Source organism: Curcuma longa, chromosome 1 (assembly GCF_044706935.1).
Source record: "Curcuma longa cultivar G26 ecotype Majalengka, Jawa Barat chromosome 1, ITB_CL_G26_1.1, whole genome shotgun sequence".
NCBI classification, from domain to species: Eukaryota; Viridiplantae; Streptophyta; class Magnoliopsida; order Zingiberales; family Zingiberaceae; genus Curcuma; species Curcuma longa.
Window position 1 is genome coordinate 16,485,737 of NC_133861.1, and position 23,959 is coordinate 16,509,695.

At 41.7% G+C, this 23,959-nt stretch overlaps 4 protein-coding genes and 1 pseudogene across 5 annotated transcripts; 4 read left to right on the top strand and 1 right to left on the bottom strand.

The window, feature by feature from the left end:
- Window positions 1-129: 129 nt before the first annotated feature.
- LOC141842857 (cytokinin riboside 5'-monophosphate phosphoribohydrolase LOG1-like) lies at window positions 130-2,941 on the top strand. Its single transcript, XM_074730847.1, has 7 exons — window positions 130-297; window positions 1,033-1,130; window positions 1,564-1,594; window positions 1,907-2,006; window positions 2,100-2,170; window positions 2,329-2,472; window positions 2,845-2,941. The coding sequence occupies exons 1-7, from the start codon at window positions 163-165 to the stop codon at window positions 2,938-2,940; spliced, it is 675 nt and encodes a 224-aa protein (XP_074586948.1). The 5' UTR covers window positions 130-162; the 3' UTR covers window position 2,941.
- A 1,400-nt stretch (window positions 2,942-4,341) lies between these two features.
- On the top strand, window positions 4,342-7,453 carry LOC141842834 (protein QUIRKY-like). Its single transcript, XM_074730829.1, is given in 2 exon segments — window positions 4,342-5,224; window positions 5,227-7,453. Coding segments are annotated over 2 exon segments (3,054 nt in total). The 3' UTR covers window positions 7,398-7,453.
- A 341-nt stretch (window positions 7,454-7,794) lies between these two features.
- Window positions 7,795-9,134, top strand: LOC141840414 (cytidine deaminase 1-like). Its single transcript, XM_074728395.1, has one exon. It carries the CDS (start codon window positions 7,824-7,826, stop codon window positions 8,754-8,756), a length of 933 nt encoding a protein of 310 aa, XP_074584496.1. The 5' UTR covers window positions 7,795-7,823; the 3' UTR covers window positions 8,757-9,134.
- Window positions 9,135-11,314: 2,180 nt separating this feature from the next.
- On the bottom strand, window positions 11,315-17,672 carry LOC141834746 (glycine dehydrogenase (decarboxylating), mitochondrial-like). Of its 2 annotated transcripts, none has more exons than XM_074722097.1 (16): window positions 17,522-17,672; window positions 16,216-17,438; window positions 15,849-16,094; window positions 15,668-15,745; window positions 15,491-15,591; window positions 15,207-15,402; window positions 15,013-15,138; window positions 14,741-14,926; window positions 14,234-14,347; window positions 13,667-13,819; window positions 12,906-13,094; window positions 12,595-12,672; window positions 12,222-12,347; window positions 12,044-12,142; window positions 11,739-11,856; window positions 11,315-11,645 (listed from the first exon to the last, which is right to left on the bottom strand). In XM_074722097.1, exons 2-16 carry the CDS (start codon window positions 17,428-17,430, stop codon window positions 11,545-11,547), a joined length of 3,126 nt encoding a protein of 1,041 aa, XP_074578198.1. In that variant the 5' UTR covers window positions 17,431-17,438; window positions 17,522-17,672; the 3' UTR covers window positions 11,315-11,544. The 2 variants fall into 2 exon arrangements, with proteins under 2 accessions (XP_074578198.1, XP_074578204.1); XM_074722103.1 differs by having other exon boundaries at window positions 17,587-17,654.
- A 173-nt stretch (window positions 17,673-17,845) lies between these two features.
- Window positions 17,846-23,084, top strand: LOC141824969 (thioredoxin-like 2, chloroplastic; annotated as a pseudogene).
- Window positions 23,085-23,959: the final 875 nt, after the last annotated feature.

A 23,959-nucleotide genomic window follows, 5' to 3' on the forward strand; every position in this document is an offset into this window, starting at 1 on the left:
CAAAGTAAGAACGAAGCGAAGCGTGAACTATAAAAAAAAAACAAGGTTGGAATTCTGAGCCTCGTGTGCTTATAAATAGGAGAGAGTCTTTGGTGGATTGTGGGTGGTTGAAAGTTTCCAAGAGGTGCATTTGCCTTTTCGGTATAGAGCTCCAGGCAACCGATGGAAGGAGGAAAAGGTTTGGAGTTGGTGGCGGAGAAAGGCTCTAGGTTCCGGAGGATTTGCGTATTCTGCGGGAGCCAATGCGGGAAGAAGTCTAGCTACCAGGAGGCAGCAGTTGAGCTCGGAAAGGAACTGGTACGTTCACACTGCCTAAATCAAGTTGCTTCCTTTTTCGGATCATTTCAATTATTCTTTTTCCTGATGGATTCGAAGGGTTTCACTAGAACAACCACTAGGTATCTGTCGAAGAGCCAATGAATTTTTGTCGTATTTTGTTAAATTTTGATTGAATGACTTTTTGGGATCCTTTTTTTTTTCTTTCAAAATGGGGGAACTTTTTGTAGTGGATCTTTCCCTGCGGTTGCACTGGTTTAAAATTCCATCTCTTTCTTGAATTTTTTATAAATGTTTTTCAAATGTTTGATTTGATTGTTGCGTTAGAGAAAGGTTGGATGGGGTTTCTGTGGGAGTAATTCGGGAGTTTGGCATGATGAATTGCTAGCTGTAATCTGGTTGTCGATCTGTCGATCAGCCTTCTTGCATGATCTCTGCCAAGTGCCAAACAAACGAAAAGAAGGAAGCAATATGCTATTGTTTTAACCAATTTAAATGGAGGCTATCGATTCCCTTACATGGGATACTGATAGTGACGAGCTGGCCTCTGCAAGTTGCATCATGACATTAATTACTATGCTACCTTCGACATTCCAAACTAATTAAGCTGGACACCGTTCCATCTATGATTTGTCTTCTTTGATTTCGTTAACTGGTCCTCAAGCTTAGGAACTTAATTAGCAATTCAAAAATACTAGCTCTTGGTTTTCCCGCATATGCATGTCTTTTTATTCTTATTGGCATGTTTCTGAACAGGTGAACATGGGCATCGATCTGGTGTATGGAGGAGGAAGCATTGGATTAATGGGCCTTGTTTCTCAAGCAGTCCATAATGGAGGGCGCCATGTCTTGGGGTCAGTTTCTCTCTCCCTCTCTCTTTCACTGACTCTAGTTTCCCATTGTCTGATCATGCGTATGAAACTGGCGACGCGTGTTCATCTCCTTTCACCAGGTATATATTTTACTAGTTGAACCTAATAATGGTATTTGCGTTAACATAAAAAGTGGAGCAATCTCGAGATCTAAACTATATATGAACAAAAGGCACTAGTGTTTTTTTGTTGTTGTTTTTTTGGCACAAGCAAATCTGTTGCATGCAAAACTGCATTATATTTCTTCAACACGTAATTTGTTTTGTCTCTGTTTAGATTACAAGGAAAGCTCTTGTAAATATAGGTCTTGTAATTTTATATGATATTTAATTAATATCATATTGTTATAGCATAGAAAGATCTTACTATATTTCTATCTAATGTGCTTAACGCATTTATTTTTTATGTTTTTCAGGATTATTCCAAAGTCTTTGATGCTAGAGGAGGTGAGTAAATTTCAGATTCCATTCCTTTTTCGATGTACAGCTGAAGCTTATGGATTTGTTCTCAAGTACTTAACTATCAGTGCTCATTAGACCTTTGGGATCGAAAGTGTTTGTATTTCTTTTTCATAATTATATTATGGAAGTTTCCTACATTAAGGATGTGGTATTGATGTGAATTTAAAGAGCATAAATAAATTTGTTCTATCAACTTAATTTCCTTTACTTCCCTCTTGTTTAAGTATATTAAAGTTGAAAGCACTCCTTTTTGTTTACCTTAGTAATCATCTTAAAATATTGTGTTGTTTTTTGCAGTTAACTGGTGGGACAATAGGAGAAGTTAGGGCGGTATTAGATATGCATGAACGAAAAGCTGAGATGGCTCGACATGCAGATGCCTTTATAGCGTTGCCTGGTATACTTTCTCAAACACTTTCTAACTAATTCTACGTTTTCTTGATCCCGTCGTCTTCCTAACTTGCATCTTGTAATGCCAATCGTACAACAGGCGGTTATGGGACACTCGAAGAACTACTAGAGGTCATTACGTGGTCTCAGCTTGGAATCCACAAGAAGCCGGTAAGTCATGTAGTTTAAGCTTAGCTGCAATGACCTACCTTTTGATTTATCAATGTTCCATACCCGACGTGCCTGCCTTCACATGTATATTTCTATTTTTCCTTCATATAAGTGGGATCATGTTATTTAAAGAAATGTCGACGTTACTGACTCATCAGGTTGGACTATTGAATGTTGATGGCTTTTACAATTCATTGTTATCATTCATTGACATGGCTGTCGAAGAAGGTTTCATTTCCCAAGCTGCTCGTCACATAATTATATCTGCCCATTCCGCCAAGGAGCTAATGAGAAAACTCGAGGTACGCATCAATAATATATTGTAAGCTTATGATTCACGCATGCAATTTTATAGCCCTCCAACTAGCCCTTGCGTGCATGTCTCAATTATCTCGGCAATGGTCTTGTCAGATAGTAATTATTCAATTAGTTTGACTAGGCAAATTTAATTTATAAAAAACCATTCACTCTGTTTCAGCTCGACGTCTCACTTTCTTGTTATCAGGTGACATTCTTTTTAAAGTTAACGATTTTGATTATGTAGTGAAGGTAAGATTCCACTAAACGGACAATAAATAATTTAAACTCATGACATCTTAGTCGTAAGAATTTACCAAACAAACCAGGAATACTTAGAAATATAGCCTGAAGAGATTGTGCTTTGTATTTTGTAGGAATACATACCAGAGCATGAATCCACATTGGTGTGGGAGACTGAACAGCAGCCTCTCAGCTTTGTTCTGGAACCAGAATCTGGCATTGCTTCCTAACTTTTCCGGCCAACTGATTGCCTAACGAACCTTACTAAGTTACTATACTCTTCAAACACCAGGATAAATAGAAACAAAGTACAGTTTCGAAGTAAATAGCGGTCAGGACCTCTATCTTCTGCATAGACTTGTATTATACTGCACTTCCCATAAGTAGATAAAATATTTGATGACTCGTATGACATATCCCATTCCTCATGAGTCAATTTAAATCACAAGTTGTATGTACTTTGTTCTGTGTGTCATTTCCAGTGGAAGGATAGATAGATTTTGAATTCTGTATCTATTTATCGTGCATAAATTCAATGATTGGATTGGACTCAAGCTGTCGTCTTGTAGTCTCCTTTTGAATTCATGATTTAGCGAAGCGACGTACGGGGTCCTGTGCAGGTCGGAGCTGATTTAATTACTATAATCAAATTAGTGATATGCTCAGCACCCATCTGTATCCTCCAGGTCTTATCGAAGCCCATAGCTCATCTGCAGGTGATAAAGGTAAAAAAGGGGGTTTTCTGTTGGAAAGTAACTAAGAGAAGTAAAAGAAAAAGGGAAAAAAACAACTAAGAATGCCTGAGTAGAACTAGTGTTTGAAGTGATTAAGCAGTCCAATTTGATTAATTCAGTTATTTTAATTTTTATACAGTAGACAGAGAGTATCTTAACTATGGGGGATTTATCGATAGAGGAAGGAAGTCCATGAAGTCGTATGGGGGTTGTAGAGGAAGTTGTGACGAAGAAAGTTGAAATATCACAAGATAAATACTCGGAAGTAATAAAAAATACATCGATATCACAAGATTCCAGACATTTATGCTTCATTGTTTATGTTGACTTCTCGTACGTTCAACAGCTGTTGAAATCCATGAATCACAGGTATTCTGCAGTGATAATTTATAAACGGCGAGTGGATTTCAGTGGGCTAGTACAGTGGTGGCAAATGCCACTCGATCGTCGCCATCGAATCACCTTAAAGATTGAGGTTCAGTATTTCTTGAGCTTTGTGGTGAGAGATGAGTTCCGTATGATTTTTGCCTTAATTTCTATAAACAAAATTAATAGTCTCTTGGTAGGAATCCCGTTAGTTTGAAGCCGTAAGAGGATCAGAAATTCTTTAACTAACCTTTTTGTAAAGCGCGAATTCGATTCGCGAAAGCGCGCGAAGCAACCGAACAGTCAGCCTTGCATCGTCCGAAAAAGCAGAGTCGGCTGCAAGAGAAGAATCCATCACGATGCGGAGGCGTGGTCATGGCGTGCGTAAGCTTCTGCCATTGAGACGAAGAATCCACCACCAGCACCCATTAAAGCAAAAGCGTGCCCAAAGAGAAAGAAAGCAATCGACGCGAGGATCGCCTCCTCTTCTCGCATCCAAAGGTCGAATCGTCTTATCTCTGACATGAGAGCATGACGAGCCTACCAGTAACTGCCACTGTCCGCAAGCTCGCCGTCGAAGTTGTCGATGCGCGCGACCTCGTGCCGAAAGATGGCCACGGCACCTCGAGCCCCTACGTGGTGGTTGAGTTCGACGGGCAGCGGAAGCGGACGCACACCGTGGTCCGCGACCTCAACCCGCAGTGGCATGAGCGGCTCGAGTTCGCGGTGGCCGACGCGGCCACCATGGCGGACCAGGAGCTCGATGTCCAGGTGTACAGCGACAAGAGGATGGGAAGCCCTAGCGGTACACGCAGGAACCATTTCCTGGGCCGAGTCCGCATCTATGGTTCCCAGTTCACCCGCCGTGGTGACGAGGGACTAATCTATTTCCCGCTCGAGCGCCGGAGCCTCCTCAGCTGGATCCACGGCGAAATTGGCCTCAAGATTTGCTACTACGACGAACCGCTCCCTCTGGAGGAGGCCAAGCCAGAGGGATCGGATCCCAACCATCCCACTCCCGCACCGCTTCCCAAGCCGGAAGAACCTAAGGACCTGCTGCCGGATGCACCTGCTCCTGTTCCTACGGAGGCCGCTATCGAGATGCAGTCCCCGCCGGTGGTCTCCGTCGTGCTTGTGGAGGAATCTCCGCCTCCTTCCGCGAACATGAACGCTGAAACGGTGGCACCACCGTCCCCGGAGCCCGCATCGATAGAGGCGTACCCGCCGGAGGTGCGGAAGATGCAAACTTCCGCGAGCAAGGAAAGGGATGGACGGGTTTCGTCGAAGAGCTTCGTTTCCTGCAGCGAGTCCGTCGACCGAGCACCGCCGGCGGCCTACGACTTGGTTGAGCCGATGTACTACCTTTTTGTCCGCGTCGTGAAGGCACGAGGGCTTCGCCCGACCGAGAGTCCCCGCACGTGAGGATCCGAGCGGGGCCGCATGCCCGCCGTTCCTTGTCGGGGCGCAACTGCGACGGTGGTACTGGAAACCCGGAGTGGAACCAAGTGTTCGCTCTGGGCCATGGCAGACCGGAGTCTAGGCTAGAGATTTCTGTATGGGACAGCGGGCCACCCGAAGCTTTCATGGGCGGCGTGTGTTTCGACCTGACAGACGTCCCCGTCCGAGAACAGCCGGACGGCCCGCTTGCTCCACAATGGTATCGCTTAGAGGGTGGCGGCGGCAATGACGCACCAGTAGCAGGGGACATCATGGTGGCGGTGTGGGTCGGGACCCAAGCGGACGAATCGTTCCCCGAGGCGTGGAGCTCGGACGAGCCGTATGTGAGCTACGTCTACACCCGATCAAAGGTGTACCAGTCGCCTAAGATGTGGTACCTTCGGGCCTCCATCATCGAGGCCCAGGATCTGCGCCTTGCGGCGCCGGCGTCAGTGCACGACGTGCGCGTCAAGATTCAGTTGGGGTTTCAATCGGCAAGGACGCGGCGTCCCACCTCTGTTAATCGCAGTTCGTGTTCGTTTTCATGGATGGAAGATCTCATGTTTGTCGTGTCCGAGCCCCTCACAAACAAGGAGATGCTCGTGCAGGTGGAGGACCGAACGACCAGGGAGGCGGCGCTGCTCGGATACACGGTAATACTGGTGTCCTCCGTGGAGCAGAGGTTAGACGAGCGGCAAGGGGTGGCGTCGCAGTGGTTGCACCTCGAGGGGGCAACCGAAGGGGAGGGAGGAAGGGGAGTAGGAGGGCCGCTGAGTGGCGGTGACTATTGTGGCCGCATCAACCTCCGGCTGTGCCTGGAGGGCGGGTATCACGTGCTGGACGAGGCGGCGCATGTGTGCAGTGACTTCCGACCGACGGCGAAACAGCTCTGGAAGCCACCGGTAGGCGTGCTGGAATTAGGCATTTTGGGGGCTCGTGGTCTACTCGCGATGAAGACAAAAGGCGGCGGCGCGGGCAAGGGCTCCACCGACGCCTACTGCGTCGCTAAGTACGGCAAGAAGTGGGTACGGACGCGGACGGTCGTCGATAGCTTCGACCCCAGGTGGAACGAGCAGTACATGTGGCAGGTGTATGACCCCTGCACGGTGCTCACCGTCGGCGTGTTCGACAACTGGCGGATGTTCGACCGGACGAGCGAGCGGCAGGACTACCGGATCGGCAAGGTCCGGATCCGGGTCTCCACCCTGGAGAGTAACAGGGTGTACACGACCTCCTACCCGCTGCTGCAATTGCTGCGGTCCGGCGTCAAGAAGATGGGAGAGGTGCAGCTGGCGGTCCGCTTCGCGTGCACGGCGCTGCTGCCCGACACCTGCGCCATCTACGCCCAGCCGATGCTTCCCCGAATGCACTACCTGAAACCCATTGGGGTGGTGCACCAAGAGGTGCTGCGGGTGTCGGCGGTTAGGATGGTGGTGGAGTGGCTGGAGCGGTCGGAACCGCCGCTGGGGCGGGAGGTGGTGCGGTGGATGCTTGACGTCGACAACCACTCGTGGAGCATCCGCAGAAGCAAGGCCAACTGGTTCCGGGTCATGGGCGTCATCGCGTGGGCCTTCGGGCTGGCGAGGTGGGTCGACGGCATCCGGCGGTGGAGGAACCCCACCACCACGGTGCTGGTCCACATGCTCTACCTGGTGCTGGTGTGGTACCCGGAGCTGGTGGTGCCCACGGCGGCGCTCTACTTGTTCCTGATCGGGGTATGGTACCATCGTTTCAGGCCTCGGGCGCCGGCAGGGATGGACATTCGGTTATCGCAGGCAGACATAGTCGAGGCGGACGAATTAGACGAGGAATTCGATCCGGTGCCTAGCATGAAGCCGCCGGAGGTGGTGAGGGCGCGGTACGACTGGCTCAGGACCCTGGCAGCGCGGGTACAGAGGGTGACGGGGGACTTCGCGGCGCAGGGGGAGCGCGTGCAGGCGCTGGTGAGTTGGAGAGACCCCAGGGCGACGAGGTTCTTCATCTCTGTCTGCCTTGTGGTGGCTCTGGTGCTCTTCGTGGTGCCGCCGAAGGTGGTGGCTGTGGCGCTCGGCTTCTACTTCCTCCGTCACCCCATGTTCCGGGACCCAATGCCGCCGGCCAGCCTGAACTTTTTCCGGCGGCTGCCCAGTTTGTCGGATCAGCTATTGTAATTACTTATGAACCAAATGTTTTTCATCGATTTTTCATCATCATATTTGACTTAAAAGTGTACGTAACCAGAATGTCATCTAATAGATATGATTTGAACCCTTCGCCCACGTTGCAGCATGTATGATTTTTCCTGGGTTAAAATTAATTTTTAATTTAATTTATTTTAATAAGAGGATTTATTTCGACTCTCGATATAATATTGTTATAAAATAATTTGTAATGCCAAAATAATTTGAAGTCATTTACAGAATTAATACAGTAGTATGTTAAATGTCAATATTTCGCTCATATGCATGCAATGATTCTCATGTATGAACCACATCATCCATGAATTATGGACCATATCATAAAAGAGAGCCCAGCCTTTCGCCCTCTTATTTGGTCACGATTCCAAAACGCTTCCTTTTCTGACAATTTTCTCCGAGATGGAGCCGAAATACGTGAGATCGACGGCGGAAAAGACTCGCCTCCACCGTTTCGTCATCGAGGTCGACGAGGCGGCTGCCATCGCCCGGGAATGGGGCGTCTCCACTGTGGCAGAGCTCCTCCCTTTGCTGGTTCCTGCGGCCCAGCGGCTGGCCCGGCCGCCCATCTCCAACTATCGTGTGGGGGCAGTCGGATTGGGATCGAGCGGCCGGATCTACCTCGGCGTGAACCTGGAGTTCCCGGGCCTTCCGCTCCACCATTCCGTCCACGCTGAGCAGTTCCTGGTGGCTAACGCGGCCTCATGCGACGAGGCCGCTATTCTCTTCATCGCCGTCTCCGCCGCCCCATGCGGCCACTGCCGCCAATTCCTTCAGGAGATCCGCGGCGCGTCGGAGATCCAGATCCTCGTCACCTCCGACGCTGACGCCGCTGCTTTCCGCCCGCTTTCCCATTTCCTACCCTGCCCCTTCGGCCCCCTCGACCTCCTCCACAAGGATTTCCCCCTCCTCCTCGAGCCACACGACAACCACGTCCGACTCCTCCACCCGTTGGCTTCCAGGGAAGCGTCCAAAGGGGTCGGGAGATCGGTGGAGGACCGACTGAGGGAGGCCGCGGAGGGGGCGGCGAGGGCCTCCCACGCGCCGTACAGCCGGTGCCTCTCGGGGTTCGCCGTGGCGGACGGCGAGGGGAAGGTCTATTCCGGGTCGTACGCAGAGTCCGCGGCGTACAACCCGAGCCTAGGGCCTGTGCAGGCGGCGATCGTTGCGTACGTGGCGGCGAGGGGAGGCACCGGGGAGGAAGGGTGGGATATCGTGGCGGCGGCGCTGGTGGAGAAGGAGGCGGCAGCGGTGGCGCACGAGGGGACGGCGAGGGTCTTTCTGGCTGCGGTGGCGCCTCGAGCCCATCTCCGAGTGTACGGTCTCCGGCCTTGATGAACGATGGCGATCAAATCGGACGATCAGATTTCGCGATCAAAGTGAGCAGCATTTGCTGGTTATCACAAAGGTATTTATCCACTACAGCTGTATGGAATCGTATATACGGCTAAGAAATAACTGCTCATTAACTTAGGCCGAAAATACATGTACCCGTGATTTTTCCTTCCATATTAATGAATTATTCCTGCCAGAAATCTAGCATTTTCTCTTTTTTTAATCTCCGAAATAAACGTAATTTCAATCAATAAATCTTGAAGTATTGTTCTTTACAAGCAGAACCAAGTTTGAAAAACCTTAGGGTCGTCGAGCATTGTTTTGTAATTTGGACGACATTGGCTGTTTTTGTGTTTGGTTCAACCGGAACAAAGTGGCATCCAGGTTGTCTTTCAGAACATTGTCACCAAGAGTTGTAAGAATTCAGAGGTCTATTGGACCTCAACAAGCTTCCATTATTTTCTCTAATTTGACCATGTGAAATTTGGGATTTGATGAAGTTTCTTTGTCTCAATCCCTTGGAAGTTATCATATGCTATTCCTGTTCACACTGATTCTAATTATACTGAAAGAAAATAGCTGGAACTTGCATGATGTTGCTGTCAAAAAGAAACTAGCAGTACTTGTACATGAATTCTTTTTAGGAAGAGTTGTTGGTGCTTTGTCTTTGTTAGTTTGTTGTACCCGACCTTAGCAAAATCACAATGATAGGAAAGCTTAATTTCTTTATGTTGAAAACACTCACTATCAGTCATGTCTTTTTCTCCAAAATGAAAAGGACAATGGACTGTCTTAACCAACATTCTTTTGTTTATGCATCTTAGTCAAGTTTGGGACTCTTTCTTCCTAGATTAACAGGAATTTTTTTATTAATAATAATTTTCCTTTTGTCATTATGCTAAGTCACTTGGGCAACCAGGAGTCACATTCATCTTTTCCGTGTAGCATAGGCCAGTTTCACATCATCATTTCATTTAAATCAGATGAAAGAAAATTAGATTAATTTGTGGTTAGTATCTTTGATTGAATTATTTATTGCTAACAAAAAAATGAGTCAAATTGAGAGTCTCTAACATGTGGAGTGATATCATAACCAACCTGGTCCAATTGCTAAGTCTAAAATACATTAGAATAGTTATGTTGAGGTTGAGTGAAGTGATTTAAAAGAATTTGTAGCTGATTGTTTATTCAAGCTCTCTTCCTATAAAAGAGTGTTACAATTTGTTATTTGAGCATTTTTTTAAACTGAAACTGCTCTCTTAAGTGTTGAGAGAGCCAAGACGCCATATGAACCCTTAACTATTCGTATGTATTAGCATTACAAGTATTCCTAAAAATCGAAAAGAGAAAGAAGAACTTACTTTTACTTTTCAATGAAAAGGTAGAAAAGGGGGGAAGATACCCATCCCTTATGCCTTGTGTTTCCATTTCCGAAACAATTATCTGGATGACAAGAGTTCACCAAAACATGTTCGAGAATATCAATCCCAGTATTAGATGAGAGAGTTCTTGAAACTTTTACTAGGTCATTTGCTTTCGTTTTGAAGTACTAGGTTTGTTTACATATTTTGAAAAGAAGTTGCAAAGAGAAGTCAATGATGCTTGAAGATCCACTTGAAGACTAGACAATATAATGAGTTTTATTGTACTGATTTTGTTCATATGAAGACTGACAAGCCTCCTGATGATTATTAAAGGTTTGGACGACTAGATTAATTTCAAGACTTGAGAACGGTACGAGAGTATTTGCAAATGTGGTTCTGGATTTTTATTTTCCAATTTTTTTTATTGCTTGATTATTTGTAAGAATGCTAGATTACATGGATGGTTTGTTTTCTGTAATAGTGTGATGAATACTGCAAAATATGTTTAGATCAACAATAAGGTGGATATTGAAATTTTAACCTTAATACATGTCAATATTTCACAGATAGTTTCTGGTTTTCAATAAATTTGTTAAGCAATAAATTTTTTAGTCGTCTGAGGAAAAAACACTTAATACTGCTCTCTCCTGTTGCCTATGTGCAGCTCTGATAAGCTCATGGATACAAAAGAGTCGATCAGAGAGCTTCTAGAGAGTAAACGTTTTACTTTTGGAGAGAAATTTAAGCGTTTGAGGATCACTCGAGAGCTTCAAGGTCAATCACGCTTCCGGTGAGGATAGTGAAATGCCATTGTAATAAGACACCACAAGAGCCATCATCAATGTTACTAAGTTTGGATAAGACACCACAAGCTTCAACGTCAATGTGATAATAATATGCTAACATTTATTTATAATGACTTCGATCTGCAAACTGGAAAGTCGCTGACAAATTCATTCATTGCCTGTGTAAAAATCTATCAATTTCACATGTTTTCGCAGCTTTACTCCGTGTAGTTCTTCACAATTTGTGCACTAAATTATATCATTTGGGGTTAATAATTTTTAAAAATACCTTTTAAAATTTTATTGAGGTCAAAATACTCCTTGTAACATTTCTAGTTTATTTTTAAATTTGCCTCCTTTTCAAACAACTTGATGGTAAATTTAGAAGGGCGAGAAGATAATTCAACAGTGAAACAAGGGGGATTTTCATATCCATAAAATTTTAAATACATAGTTAAACGGACAGTGTAATAATTTCCTTACTTTTTAAGCAGGGCAATCCGATTGACTTGAGCACGTATTCCATTGCTTTTGGTTGGCCACAATCATGTTTATTAGTTCTGCCTTATCACTTTGGCTTTCAAAAATTGGAATTTGACTATTGTTGCCAGATTCTGAAGATTCAGCATTATGATGTGCCTATGCAGTTGCAGCTGCAACTGCAGCTTCTTCAACCATTTGCGACGCAGGGAGAAGGGTACAGATGAGATTACGATCGCCATACACATTGTCGACACGTCCTGCAATCGATCGCCGTGCACATTACAATCAACACCACCTCTTATTTGTTCAAGCTAACTGAACCTTGATGATCAGTGATTCTGAATAAGTACCTGTAGAAGGCCAGAATTTGGCACCTCGGAGCCACGAAGCTGGGAAAGCAGCATACTCTCGTGAGTATGGTTTGTTCCATGTGTCACTCATGAGCAGAGATGGAGGATGAGGAGCACCCTGAGGCTAAACTTGTTAGTCATCCTATTTATTTATTTATTCTTTTTGTACAATAGCAATTAAAAGAGTCACCAGGCATCCTAAATCAATCTCTGTGGCCAGACTGTGAACTTGAAAAGAATTTAATGAATATGGTAAAAGAAATCTCAGAAGTAGATCGAAACAGTTTATGCTATTAATACCATACCTTCAGAACATTAATGTTAATGTCAGCTTTCCCACTCTCAATCTGCGCAATTTCTTCCCTTATAGAGATAAGAGCATCACAGAATCTATCTAATTCTGCCTGCGAGAAACCAAATCTTCTCAGAATGACGGCCTATGGAGGACCAATCCGTAAGCAGTATCAGGGTTTAGGGTTGTACCTTGCTTTCACTTTCTGTTGGTTCAATCATGAGTGTCCCTGGTACTGGCCAAGACATTGTAGGAGCATGAAATCCATAATCCATTAGGCGTTTGGCAACATCTTCAGGCTCTATGCCAGCACTAATCTGCAGAAATTCAAAATTCATAGAAACTATTACTTACAAGAAAGTGGCAAAAACACCAATTTCAGTCCTAAGTTCTGATAAAAAAGATTCTCAAGGATTACCTTAGGCCTAGACAGCCAACGTTAAAATTTATTTAAACTTATGAAAATGAATCATAACCCTACATTTATATAAGGCTAATGATTAAGTCTTATATTGCTTGATACATGACTATATGATAATATGTGAGATAATATGTTCTGCGCACCTTGAAAGCCCTCAAATCTACAATGAATTCATGGGCCACGGTCCCGTTGACTCCACGGAAAAGAATGGGATAATAATTCTGCACAGTAGTAGAATCTTTAGGAATCAACAACAATAGAAGCTGAAATCAACCCAATTTAGAATCATCACAAAAATATTTTCGTTCTTTGTTCTCTGAGGTGACAAGTGAAGTTTCAGGAATAGTTTGCTAGATACGATAGAATGAATAAAAGACATAGTGATCAATTTTGACACAAGAAGACCCTTTTGTTAGGCATCAAAAGGTTCATGCCTACTAAAAGATTGTATTACCTCCAAACGCTTTGCCATGTAGTTTGCATTTAGTATTGCTATTTTTGAAGCATTTGTCAACCCCGTAGAGCCCATCATGGCAATATATGTATATGAAATTGGTAGAATAAGTGCAGAACCCCAAGGTGCTGAAGAAATCGTACCAAGAGGCTGGGCATTCTCAGGTGGAGGTATCCCACCAGTGGGTACCTGAAGGTACAAAAAAGTAACTACCAAAAATAACCAACGCCATTAAATATAAGAAATTCTCTCAGGACAGGAAAGAAGGCCCCATGTTTATTATAAATCAAAAGGACAAAAGAGGCACCAGTGATAATCATAAAAACCACTCGCACAGCTTTCTTTTCAAATTTCAATATTTGAGAAGGTTATATAACAACAAAATTAAAAAAAAAAAGAAGGCCTGTGATACTCTAATTATCCTTTGGAAGCCATGTCAGATTGCATACCAATGGTCTCTCAAGTAGCAACTCATACTCTGATATGACACTGAAAATAATAGCTACCAAAATATGAAGCATAAAAGGCACAATTGATCAGATGTATGACAGACAGAAAAACGAGAGTAGTACACAAGTAATGAAAGCAACCGTAGTGAACCATACTAATGCAGGGAGGTAAAATAATAAGACTGTAAAAAGAATGGCCAGCTAGTGAAAGATAATTCGATGTTAAATTATGATATTACCAGAGATTACATGCATTAGATGCTACTCTAAGTTCTAAACACGCAAAGATTTAGCAAATATGCAGTATCATACCACAGGATGTGATGGCAAGAACGGAGCTAAGTGCTTCTTCACACCAATAGGGCCCATTCCTGGACCACCTCCACCATGTGGAATACAGAATGTCTTGTGCAGGTTAAGGTGACAAACATCTGCTCCAATGAAGCCAGGACTTGTAAGGCCAACCTGAAAAATATGCAAAAGTCAACTCTCAAAGCGGCAACTTTATCCAATCTTCAATACCTAAAAAGGCCAACTCCGAACTCCAACTCATCATCAGACTGACCAAAAGCCCAGATAGATCATCTACTTATTAAGGATGTTCAAATTTGTAGCTAATATAGGCTGAACTGTGAAATTTTGTTTGGAAAAATAGTATCGAATAATCAATTAACCATCACAAAGTATCTTAAGCAAAACTTGTGTGGCATTAGCAAACTGGAAAATACTAGGCAGGCTATTTCATCGTCCTCCTAACTGATATCAACAATCCTAACTACTTTACCAAGATTCAACTAACACAACCAGCATTCACTTTGCATAGAACAAAAGCCATCAGTTACATTGTTTCAAATACTTTAGCAACATACAATTACTAACCTGTGCATTCATGTTAGCACCATCCATGTAAACTTGCCCTCCATTTTGATGAATAATATTGCATATCTCATCAATGCCTTCTTCATAAACTCCATGAGTTGATGGGTAGGTAACCTGAGGAGACAGGAAGAAGTATTGAAAGTGATAAATCATTCAATAATTCTCTGTTATCCCTATTCTGTTCAACAGGGGATATACATTCCTAGCCTTTTTTTTATTAGGTAATCTGTACTTGAAAACGTAATCAATCCTTTACATGGTTCATGCTCTAATGTTTATGGCAGTCACCTTGAGGCAAGTTGGTCTTACATCAGTGCTATTGTATGAAATTTGAAAGAAAAAAAAATGACTACCATATAATTTTACAAACATGTCGATTCAAAGGAAAGCTTGCTCCTACTACCTTTCAGCAAAAGAAGACATATTGTCATGGAGATAAAATGTTGTAATTAGTGCATCATAATTCTAAGGCAAGAACAACATGCAGTCCAATCATTTCCATCTTACCATAAGAGCAGCCAAATTATCCTTGTGTTCCTCAGCTGCTTTTCTTAATTCCTCAATATTGATGTTGCCTTTGGAATCAGTTCCTACTGCAACAATCTTCATTCCACACATAGCTGCACTGGCAGGATTTGTTCCATGAGCAGAAACAGGAATGATGCAAACATTGCGATGGCTATCTCCTTTTGACTACAATTTTTTGTCAAAATAGTATCAGGCACACATTTTTCAGATAACAAAAGTTCAATTTCAAAGGCTCATTCTAGATAACTTACTAGATGGTAAGCACGGATAACCATGAGCCCTGCATACTCTCCGGCAGCACCAGCATTTGGTTGCAATGAGAAAGAATCAAATCCAGTGACTGTGCACAAAAGTTCACCCAAGTCTTTAAACATTTCCTGTTATAAGAATCATAAAGGTTAGTCAAAATTCCTATTTCCATGGGTAAGTAGGAAAATTTTCTTACTTGATATCCTCCAGCCTGATCAGCAGGGACAAATGGGTGAAGATTTGCAAAACTGGGCCAAGTCACTGGCATCATCTCCACAGTAGCATTCAGTTTCATTGTGCAAGATCCAAGAGGAATCATGCTGTGACACAAAGATAGATCTTTGGATTGTAACTTGTGCATGTATCGAAGCAGTTCATGCTCTGTATGGTAGCTGGAGAACAAAAAACAGAAAAAAAAGAAAAAAGAAAGGTAAGTACTTAAGCATGCGAGCATGCTAAAAAGAAGCTAAAATCGCATACGAGTTGAAGATTGGGTGTGTAAGGTACGGGCTCTCTCTGAGAAGGCCTTTTGGGATAAGACTCTGCACCTCAGGGGTTAGAGACTCTGCAGTGAAGTTGACCTAAGAAAAAAACAATTATATCATACATTATATCCGTACCAAGAAATTACAACTGCAAGTTTACAGTAGGCCTTACAGGTTTGCCACAAGCAAAAACTTTGAACAGCTTATCTACATCCTCGAGGGTGGTAGTCTCATCAAAGGCCACAGTTACCTGTAATTCCAGAAAAACAATGCATTATAACAGTTCGAGAGCATGCTGTTTGATTCAACATCTACTACACATTATAAAGTAAAATTTTCATAAATTCACTCACCGTATTAGAGTCAACAACCCGAATGTTCATTTCATTCTTGCAAGCTTCTTCAGCAATTGCTTTTGCGTTGGAACAGTTGACTTTCACAGTATCAAAGAACGGAAGATCTTGAACATTCACGGTCCCAAGCTTTTTGAGCCCCAGTACAAAGTCACAGGCAAGACCATGGACCCTATCAGCGATTGCCTTGAGACCTTCAGGGCCATGATACAGCGCATACATTGTGGCCATATTTGCAAGCAACGCCTAGAATTTAGAATTTCCAATCCAAATAAGAATTTGAACCTTCCAAAAGAAAAAAAAAAAAGAGAAGAGAAGCAAATCAACGAACAAATTGAGTTTAGCAAAATTAACACATTTCCTGCACCTGCGCCGTGCAAATGTTGCTGGTGGCCTTGTCTCTCCTAATGTGCTGTTCCCTAGTCTGCATTGCCATGCGTAACGCAGGCTTACCTGTGGAGTCGACACTGACGCCGATGATTCTACCGGGCATCATTCTCTTGTACTCCTGTGATGTCGCCAGAAAAGCGGCGTGCGGACCACCGTAGCCCATGGGCACCCCGAACCTTTGCGCAGATCCAACGACAATATCGGCCCCTAACTCACCTGGTGGCTTCAGAACCGTCAAAGCTAGGAGGTCAGTTGCCATCACGACCTTCGCGCCATGGGCGTGAGCGTGCTTGACGAAGTCCCCGTAGTCCAAGATCTCACCCTCCGTGCCAGGGTACTGCACAAGAACTCCGCAGACATCGTTTGAGTCGTAATCAAAATCTTTGAGGTCCGCTACGACGACCTTGATGTCGAACCCATCGGCCCTGGTCTTGCAGACGTCGATCGTTTGGGGATGGCAATTAGAGGCGACCAAGAATGTCTTCTTTTTGCCTCTCTGGATGTTATTGCACATGGCCATGGCCTCGGCAGCAGCGGTGCCCTCGTCGAGGAGGGATGCATTCGACATGGGCAAGGCGGTGAGGTCGGTGACCATTGTCTGGAAGTTGAGGAGAGACTCGAGACGACCCTGGGCGATCTCGGCCTGGTAGGGTGTGTATTGAGTGTACCAAGCCGGGTTCTCCATGATGTTGCGGAGGATGACGCTGGGGACGAAGGTACCGTAGTAACCCATCCCGATGAACGACTTGAACACCTTGTTCTTGGCGGCGAGCCGGCTCATGTGTGCGATCATCTCCGATTCGGTGAGGCCAGCGTCGAACTTGTAAAACTTCATGTCTGGAAGGCGTATGGACGCGGGGACAGTTGCGTCGATAAGTGCGTCGAGTGACGAGAAGCCGCAGGAAGCAGCCATGGCGGACTGCTCCTGAGGCGTGGCGGAGTTGTGACGTCGGGGAAAGGTATCGGAGGGCCGGAGGGCGTCGATCGAGATAAGTCGGATCTGGCCGTTGCGGAGCAGGGAACGGGTGGGAGCGGGTGAACGGAAGAGGGAAGTGGCGAAGCCACTGGTCCGAAAGATGGCGGCGGGCGCGAGGTTGCGACTGGCAGCAGCCGTGGTCGCCGAGAATGGCCACGTGCGCGATATTACGCGGCGGAGGGTGGCCTGGCTCGCCAGTTTACGAGCGCGCTCCATTCTGCGACCTGCGCAAACACCGAAGCAGATCGCTTCTTTGGGGCAAACACCAAAAAAATCAAATCTTTCTCCGTCGCAGAGCACCACAAACCACTTTTCCTATGTCAGAGAGGAGGCAAGGAAGGGGATCGAAGAGTAATGTAGAGACGACTCTACCAGCAATCCTCCGGCTCCTTCCTCGATTGAGTCGCTCCGCCAAAGTGCTTCAATTACACAGGACACACAACTTTCGGTTGGTGAGAAGTGATGGAGGGAGGGTTGGTGATTGGTTATCCAGATCCAGATCTAGCATTCCAATTTCTTCGTCAAGAGTAGGCGAGGGGGTAGGTGGACACCGATCTCTTGGATTGCTACAGGAGAACCAATGGTGATGAAGGTGACGTTGGAAGCTGGCGCGGATTGAAGTGCACCCTCGATGCCTGCATTGGCTTCTCTGTTGTTATCTGTCCGATGCGATAGACGAGCGTGTGAGAGAGGTCAAAGGCGGCGGATCCCGTGGCTGTATCGCTTTCGCGAGGCTCGCAAGAAGGGGAAGAAGAAGGGTGTGAGGCAGGAATCAGCCCTGGAAGCGAAGCAGTTCGGATGTGGATTCGAACCGGAATGCGTGGTTTTTTCAATCGCTGTCAACGTGGACTGCGGTGTCCCGTCTACATCGGGTTCGATTGGCCCGCGGAAATTGAATCTTTGACTTCTCGGGACCTAATTAAATTGATCAATAGAATTATTAAAGTAAATAAAATCAAATAATTAAATTAATTTTGATAGAATAGAATTATTGAAATGAATAAGAATTAAATTTTATTGAAATTAAGATAATGTTTTTTTATGATTAAATTGTAATAACTTTTTTAATTTATTTTTTAATAAATAATTATATAATCCATCGTACGAAGATTATTGAGATGATAAATTTTATTTTTTTATTAAAGAAAAAGAGAGAAATCTTTGAATGGGGAGGCAATCTTTGGGGAGGGGGCCCGCTGAAGAAGAGAGGAATCTTTGGGAATCTTGTGGTCGCTGCCATGTCTCGTTCCTATGGCATTTAAATTCTTTTTTTCCGGCCCAAAAAGAATACAATTTGCGACGGCTGTAGATCCATCGGTGGATGCCAATACAACGATAAGATGTTTAATTAAATATTTACTATTCGAATATCAATTATAATTCTAACGGGATGAAAATTTTAAAAGTTGATTATTGGACGAAGAATTATTTATGTTTTTTAATTTATTTGATAAATAAATCAAAAAAATCATGATTAATTGGGTCCACAAAAATCTAAATTTCTGAATTATTAAAAAAATAATCAAATATAAAAATGAGAAAAATAATTAGCATGAGTTAATTCAAAATTTGGTAAAAACAAAAAGGTCTTCTTATATTGTTAGCTCTGCTAAAAGGATTTAAATTTATATATATATATATAAACAGCATTCCACCCCATTTTATCCAAAAAAAACACTCTTATTTATAATAGTTTTGTTTAAATATTATAGTATAATAATTTTATTTTAAAATGTTATAATATAAGACAATTTGATCAAAATTATTTATAATAAATTTTACCAAAAGTAATATAAGTTTAATGATTTTGATCAAAATTACTATATTAGTATTAAACAAATCTGATCTAAGTTAAATAAGAATGTTTTAGTAATGTTCCATATGTAGTAAATAAGAGCAATTTTATTTACACTATACTAGTTTTGCCAATAATATTTTAATATTTTTCTAAAATGTTATTTTAATAATTTTCAAAATTAAGGTATTCTTTTGGGATAAACTTGATTGTTGTGGTACTGTATCTTTTGGCAATAACAAAAATAAAAAGTGCCTTTTTAATTTTTGCACACTAAATTTTGCCAATATATATATATATATATATATTGGCAAATTAATTAATTACTGATAAAAATACTAAATTTTCAGCAAATTAAATGAGATTAGGGAAATGGTAAGTTTTCTATTGAATTTGTGATTATCAAATTAATATAACTTCCATCCTGATATATTCTCCCATTATTAAATAAAAAAAAGAGTAATTTATACTCTTGTAATTAAGAATAACCAAAATTGATCTATAATTATTTATTATTAAAAATATCTTTATCGATTTGGGAGTGGTTTTACAAAACAGTTAATCCAATTATATATATATTTTTAACATAAAAAAAATAATATTTCATTTGACTATCTAAAAACTCATAGAATTATTTTTTATTTAAAAAGTGTAAGTTAATTTATAGCTGCACTTTAAAAAGTAAATTATCCATCAAAATAAATATCTTTTCGCAGAAAAACTGATTTATTTTATTAGAATGACTAGAACTTATAATAAATAAAATTAAAAATTTTAAAGGTCATTAGTAAAATGGTTTATGATAAAAAAAGTTATAAAGTAGGGTATTTAAAAATGGTCGTATTTGTTAAAATTTTAAATTTGATGGTGGGAATGCGCCGCTACACCTCTCCCTCGTCGCTCCTCCCCCGGCCACTCTTTCTCCGCCACTCCGGCTATCGCCACCGCAAAAGTCCGGAGCAAGCTTCCCATAGGCGCTGATTCTTCCTCTCTCGTCTTCCCTCATCGGCGATCTGCTCGCTTGAAGGTAAGTTTTATTACCCCCCACTATATTTGAACGAAAACCCTTCTCTCATGAGAGGCATCATATTAGGAAACAAGAGTATTCAAGATTGAGTTTTTTTGGAAGAACAAGATAACTTTCTACGCCTTGACCATGCTAAAATTGCATCCCTATTCATTAGGAGTGTAGGAGTATATTTAGTTCCAAAAGGGGAGGAAAAAAACCTAAATGAAGCTTTAGTTTCTCAAGGAGCAAAAACTTCTCGATTTCCAACAAATTTGATGATTTTCTATGAAATGTTCTCATATCATTTCATTAGAGAGGTCATTGGACTGCTAGTACAGTAGTTGTAGCATGACACTATTGTTTGATCTTCTTCATGCTAACAATAATGTGTAAAGTTTTGGCTTCTTGATACAACCTTTTTGAGGTTGTACGTAACACTTAAGTTCCCCAACAAAGCTTTATGGCAATAACAGACAACAAAGATTACAACACTGGAGTGCAAACAACTTTAGACGCACTAAGCCAAGCGATTTCAAATGCACGATTCCATGTGTTTTAAGTATGAATATAAATATGGCTGTGTTGGGAAACATAATAATTATTGCATTGAAAGAATTAAGAAAGGTACTAAAATGGCAACATTGGATTTAGTTAGCATTCACAGAGTTCAAGTAATGAGTCTCGTTTTTGCAGTATTCATGATAATATTTTCTATGACTCTCCGACTGTGAGGTAGAGTGAAGGAAGTACACAAAACTAATTTGTCAATTGTAGGCAGAAACTTCTTGATTGAGCTTTGCTGCTTATCACTTAACTCGTACAAGTTCTATTAGCTGCTTAATTCTATTCATTCTTTTAGTAATCAATATGCATTTATGAGCATTGAAGAATGCTTCTTAGTGTGCATTTGATGGTTCTTATTTTTTGATTAGGGGTTTTCAGTGGAAACACCTTCCATGGCATTTGAGAGTTTCATGTTTTTTGCATATTGTTTTTACTATGTGATGGTTGTTTATCTCAAGTTCATGCAGTTGTTGCCGAGGATGATGATCCTATGTGGTGGGAGAAAAGTCCAGGACCTAATATGATTGATATCCATTCCACGGATCAATTTATTCATTCACTTAGTGAAGCTGGTAATGAGCTCGTGATTGTCAAGTTCGATGGCACATGGTGTGCTTTTTGTCAAGCATCATACACGATGGTAGTTTGCATTATCTCTTAGTTATAACTGTTAATTTCCTTTGCATACTACGAGTTATTTTGTTAATTTCCATGTCATCTATGAGTGATTCTTCAAACTCTTCTAATTATAAGAGCATCTTTTTGCTGCTCTGAAACTGCTAATGATCAACAATTTAATTTCTGTGATTCAATTGCTTTGCAGTTAAACTTGCACCTTTAAGCTCTCTTTTAAGAGCTGACTTATCTCATTACAAAAGCATTTTTGTAGAAGCATGTTTGCTTAGTCTGATGATAGTTTAGTTCATGGATTGTGCTTTGGAGCCATCCAACGATGCAAAAAATGCATGTATACTGGCCATGGTTTATCCACTAGCAAGGATGTCTTTAAACAACATTCTGGTAAACCTTTGCACATACCACATCCTATTTGACGAGTCTTATGTACAATAAAAAAAATTAAGTTCAAAAGAAATTTGAATACCTCAACCCATCTCAGACATATTTTTTAACATAAGCATGCTTTATTGATAGTGCTTTGGAGATATATAACCTCATCTTTGACATCCACAAATTAGAGAACAATGAATTGGTAGTGCCTTATATAATGTTTCTTACTTTCTTAGCACAGAAAGAACATGTCTGTATTTGGGAAATCATTTGTTCTCATCAGAAGTCTGAAATCTTCTAGCCCACCATACCAAAATATATGCTCAAATGTGACAATGTGATATCTGCCTGTTGCTTCAAATTCTGTTACCAATTGGGTTTGATAAAGGAATAAAACATTGAACAGAGGCTTATCTTTTTGGATTCTGGTCCCATCCACTACTTCCCAATTATTATGTACTGTATGCTGTAATAATAGAAATTCTTTTTCTTACTGAAAATGACAAAAGATCTACCTACTATTGTAATAATTGAAGCAACAGCAGTGCGGATATCTGTTATGTGCACTGTATGGCGAAAGCTTCATCAATAATTTCTTGTGGACATACATGACTCCCTTGTAATGAAATGTTGTAGATTCCCCTTGCAATTCTGAAATACTTGGGCCTTTTACATTGTTATTATATCTCCTTCTGTCTTGCTGTATCTCTGAAAAGTTTGTGAATGTATACTAACTCGTGTTTTTCCTTAAAAGGCTAAGTGGGTTGGATGTGTAGCATATTGAAGCGTATACTTACCAAGTATTTGTTAGGTACCTTTAGAGTCTAATGTTTCATTATTCTTGACCTTCATTTTCTGCATTGTCCATGATCGTAGATCATTGTTACTGAAGTGATGCTGGCTTAAGTTTAGTTTGCTTGGGAAGTTTATGATTGTTTTATAACATCTACAAATGAATTTAGATACATAAATCCAACATCTTGCTTATTTTGGTGGAATATAAGGATCTCTTTCAATGACATTGTTTTCCTGTTAAATATGTGTCAACTTTGCAAAACAGTAGAAAAACATCCAGAGATACTATTCGCCAAGGTGAATTATGACGAGAACAAGCCAATGTGCAAAAGGTTAAATCTTAGAGTACTTCCGTATCTTCATTTCTACCGGAGTGCAGATGGGTTGTTGAAATCTTTTTCATGTTCCTTAGCAAAGGTTGGATATTTTCTTTACCACATATTCTTCTTTGTTTTTTTTCCCTGAGGAGGTTGGCTGCTGAAGAATTGTATGAATTTGTTTAATACTACGTTCGGTAGCAACAGAGCATGTAGTTGAATTATCATCTCCTTTAAATTTCTTCAATTTCAGAAAATCAAGGATGCAATAGAATTGCACAACACAGATCCTTGTAGCATCGGACCACCTGTAGGCGTTGCGGACATTGACCTCTTTGGAACACCCACACAAGAAAAGACTGCTGAAGCTGCTTCAAGATGATGGTTCATCAACCGGCCTCTCACTCGCTTAGGTATGCACTATAATCTAATCACGCTGTGCTAGAAAAGTTCAATTGCTGAATGTAAACGGCATATTGTGCATCATTCTTTCAGAAAATTCTCTATAATCTAGTTTCTTTAGTTATTTGAAATATTGCCTTTAATTTTTGGTATTTAAAATTCACATTGAATTATATATTATTTAATTGTTAGCCATAATGAATGTTTATGCAATTGCACGACAAGCATGTATTATTGCAACTGAATGGGCTCATTCTCATTTATTAACCATGTTGGACTTGCTAATTACATTGCTTAAATTAAAGAGCTTCATAATTGCTTGTGGACAAAAATTTTAGAGCGCCGTAGGCTTTCATGTTTCATCTATAACAGCTCATCTCTACTTGGGGATCTATCTATACAGATATAACTTTTTTTTTAACATTGAATTGTGTTATTTTTCACATGTATGATGAGTTGATGAAAGATGATGGAAGGATCTACCGGGTACCCATAAAATTTGTTATTCATTGCTTTGTTTTGTTGCAGTAGTTTTAAAAGACACTGGTTATGAAGTGAGTTAATTATTAATCAAATCATGACTAATTAACTAATCGGCACGTTGATAATTGCACATGCATGCATGCATGTGTAGCCTGATGGAATGGCTACAGGCACAGTGGTCCAAATGAAAGAGACATTGTATCTGCCATGCCACTGGTGTTAAAAAATGTTAACTACATATAACAATACCTTAATCAATTTGTAATTTAATTAATACAGTCCTGTGCAATATCATCCAAAATAGACAGACGTCAACCCAACGAATACGTTGATTTGATAAATAACTGCTGTTTACTTGCGCTATTGGCGGTG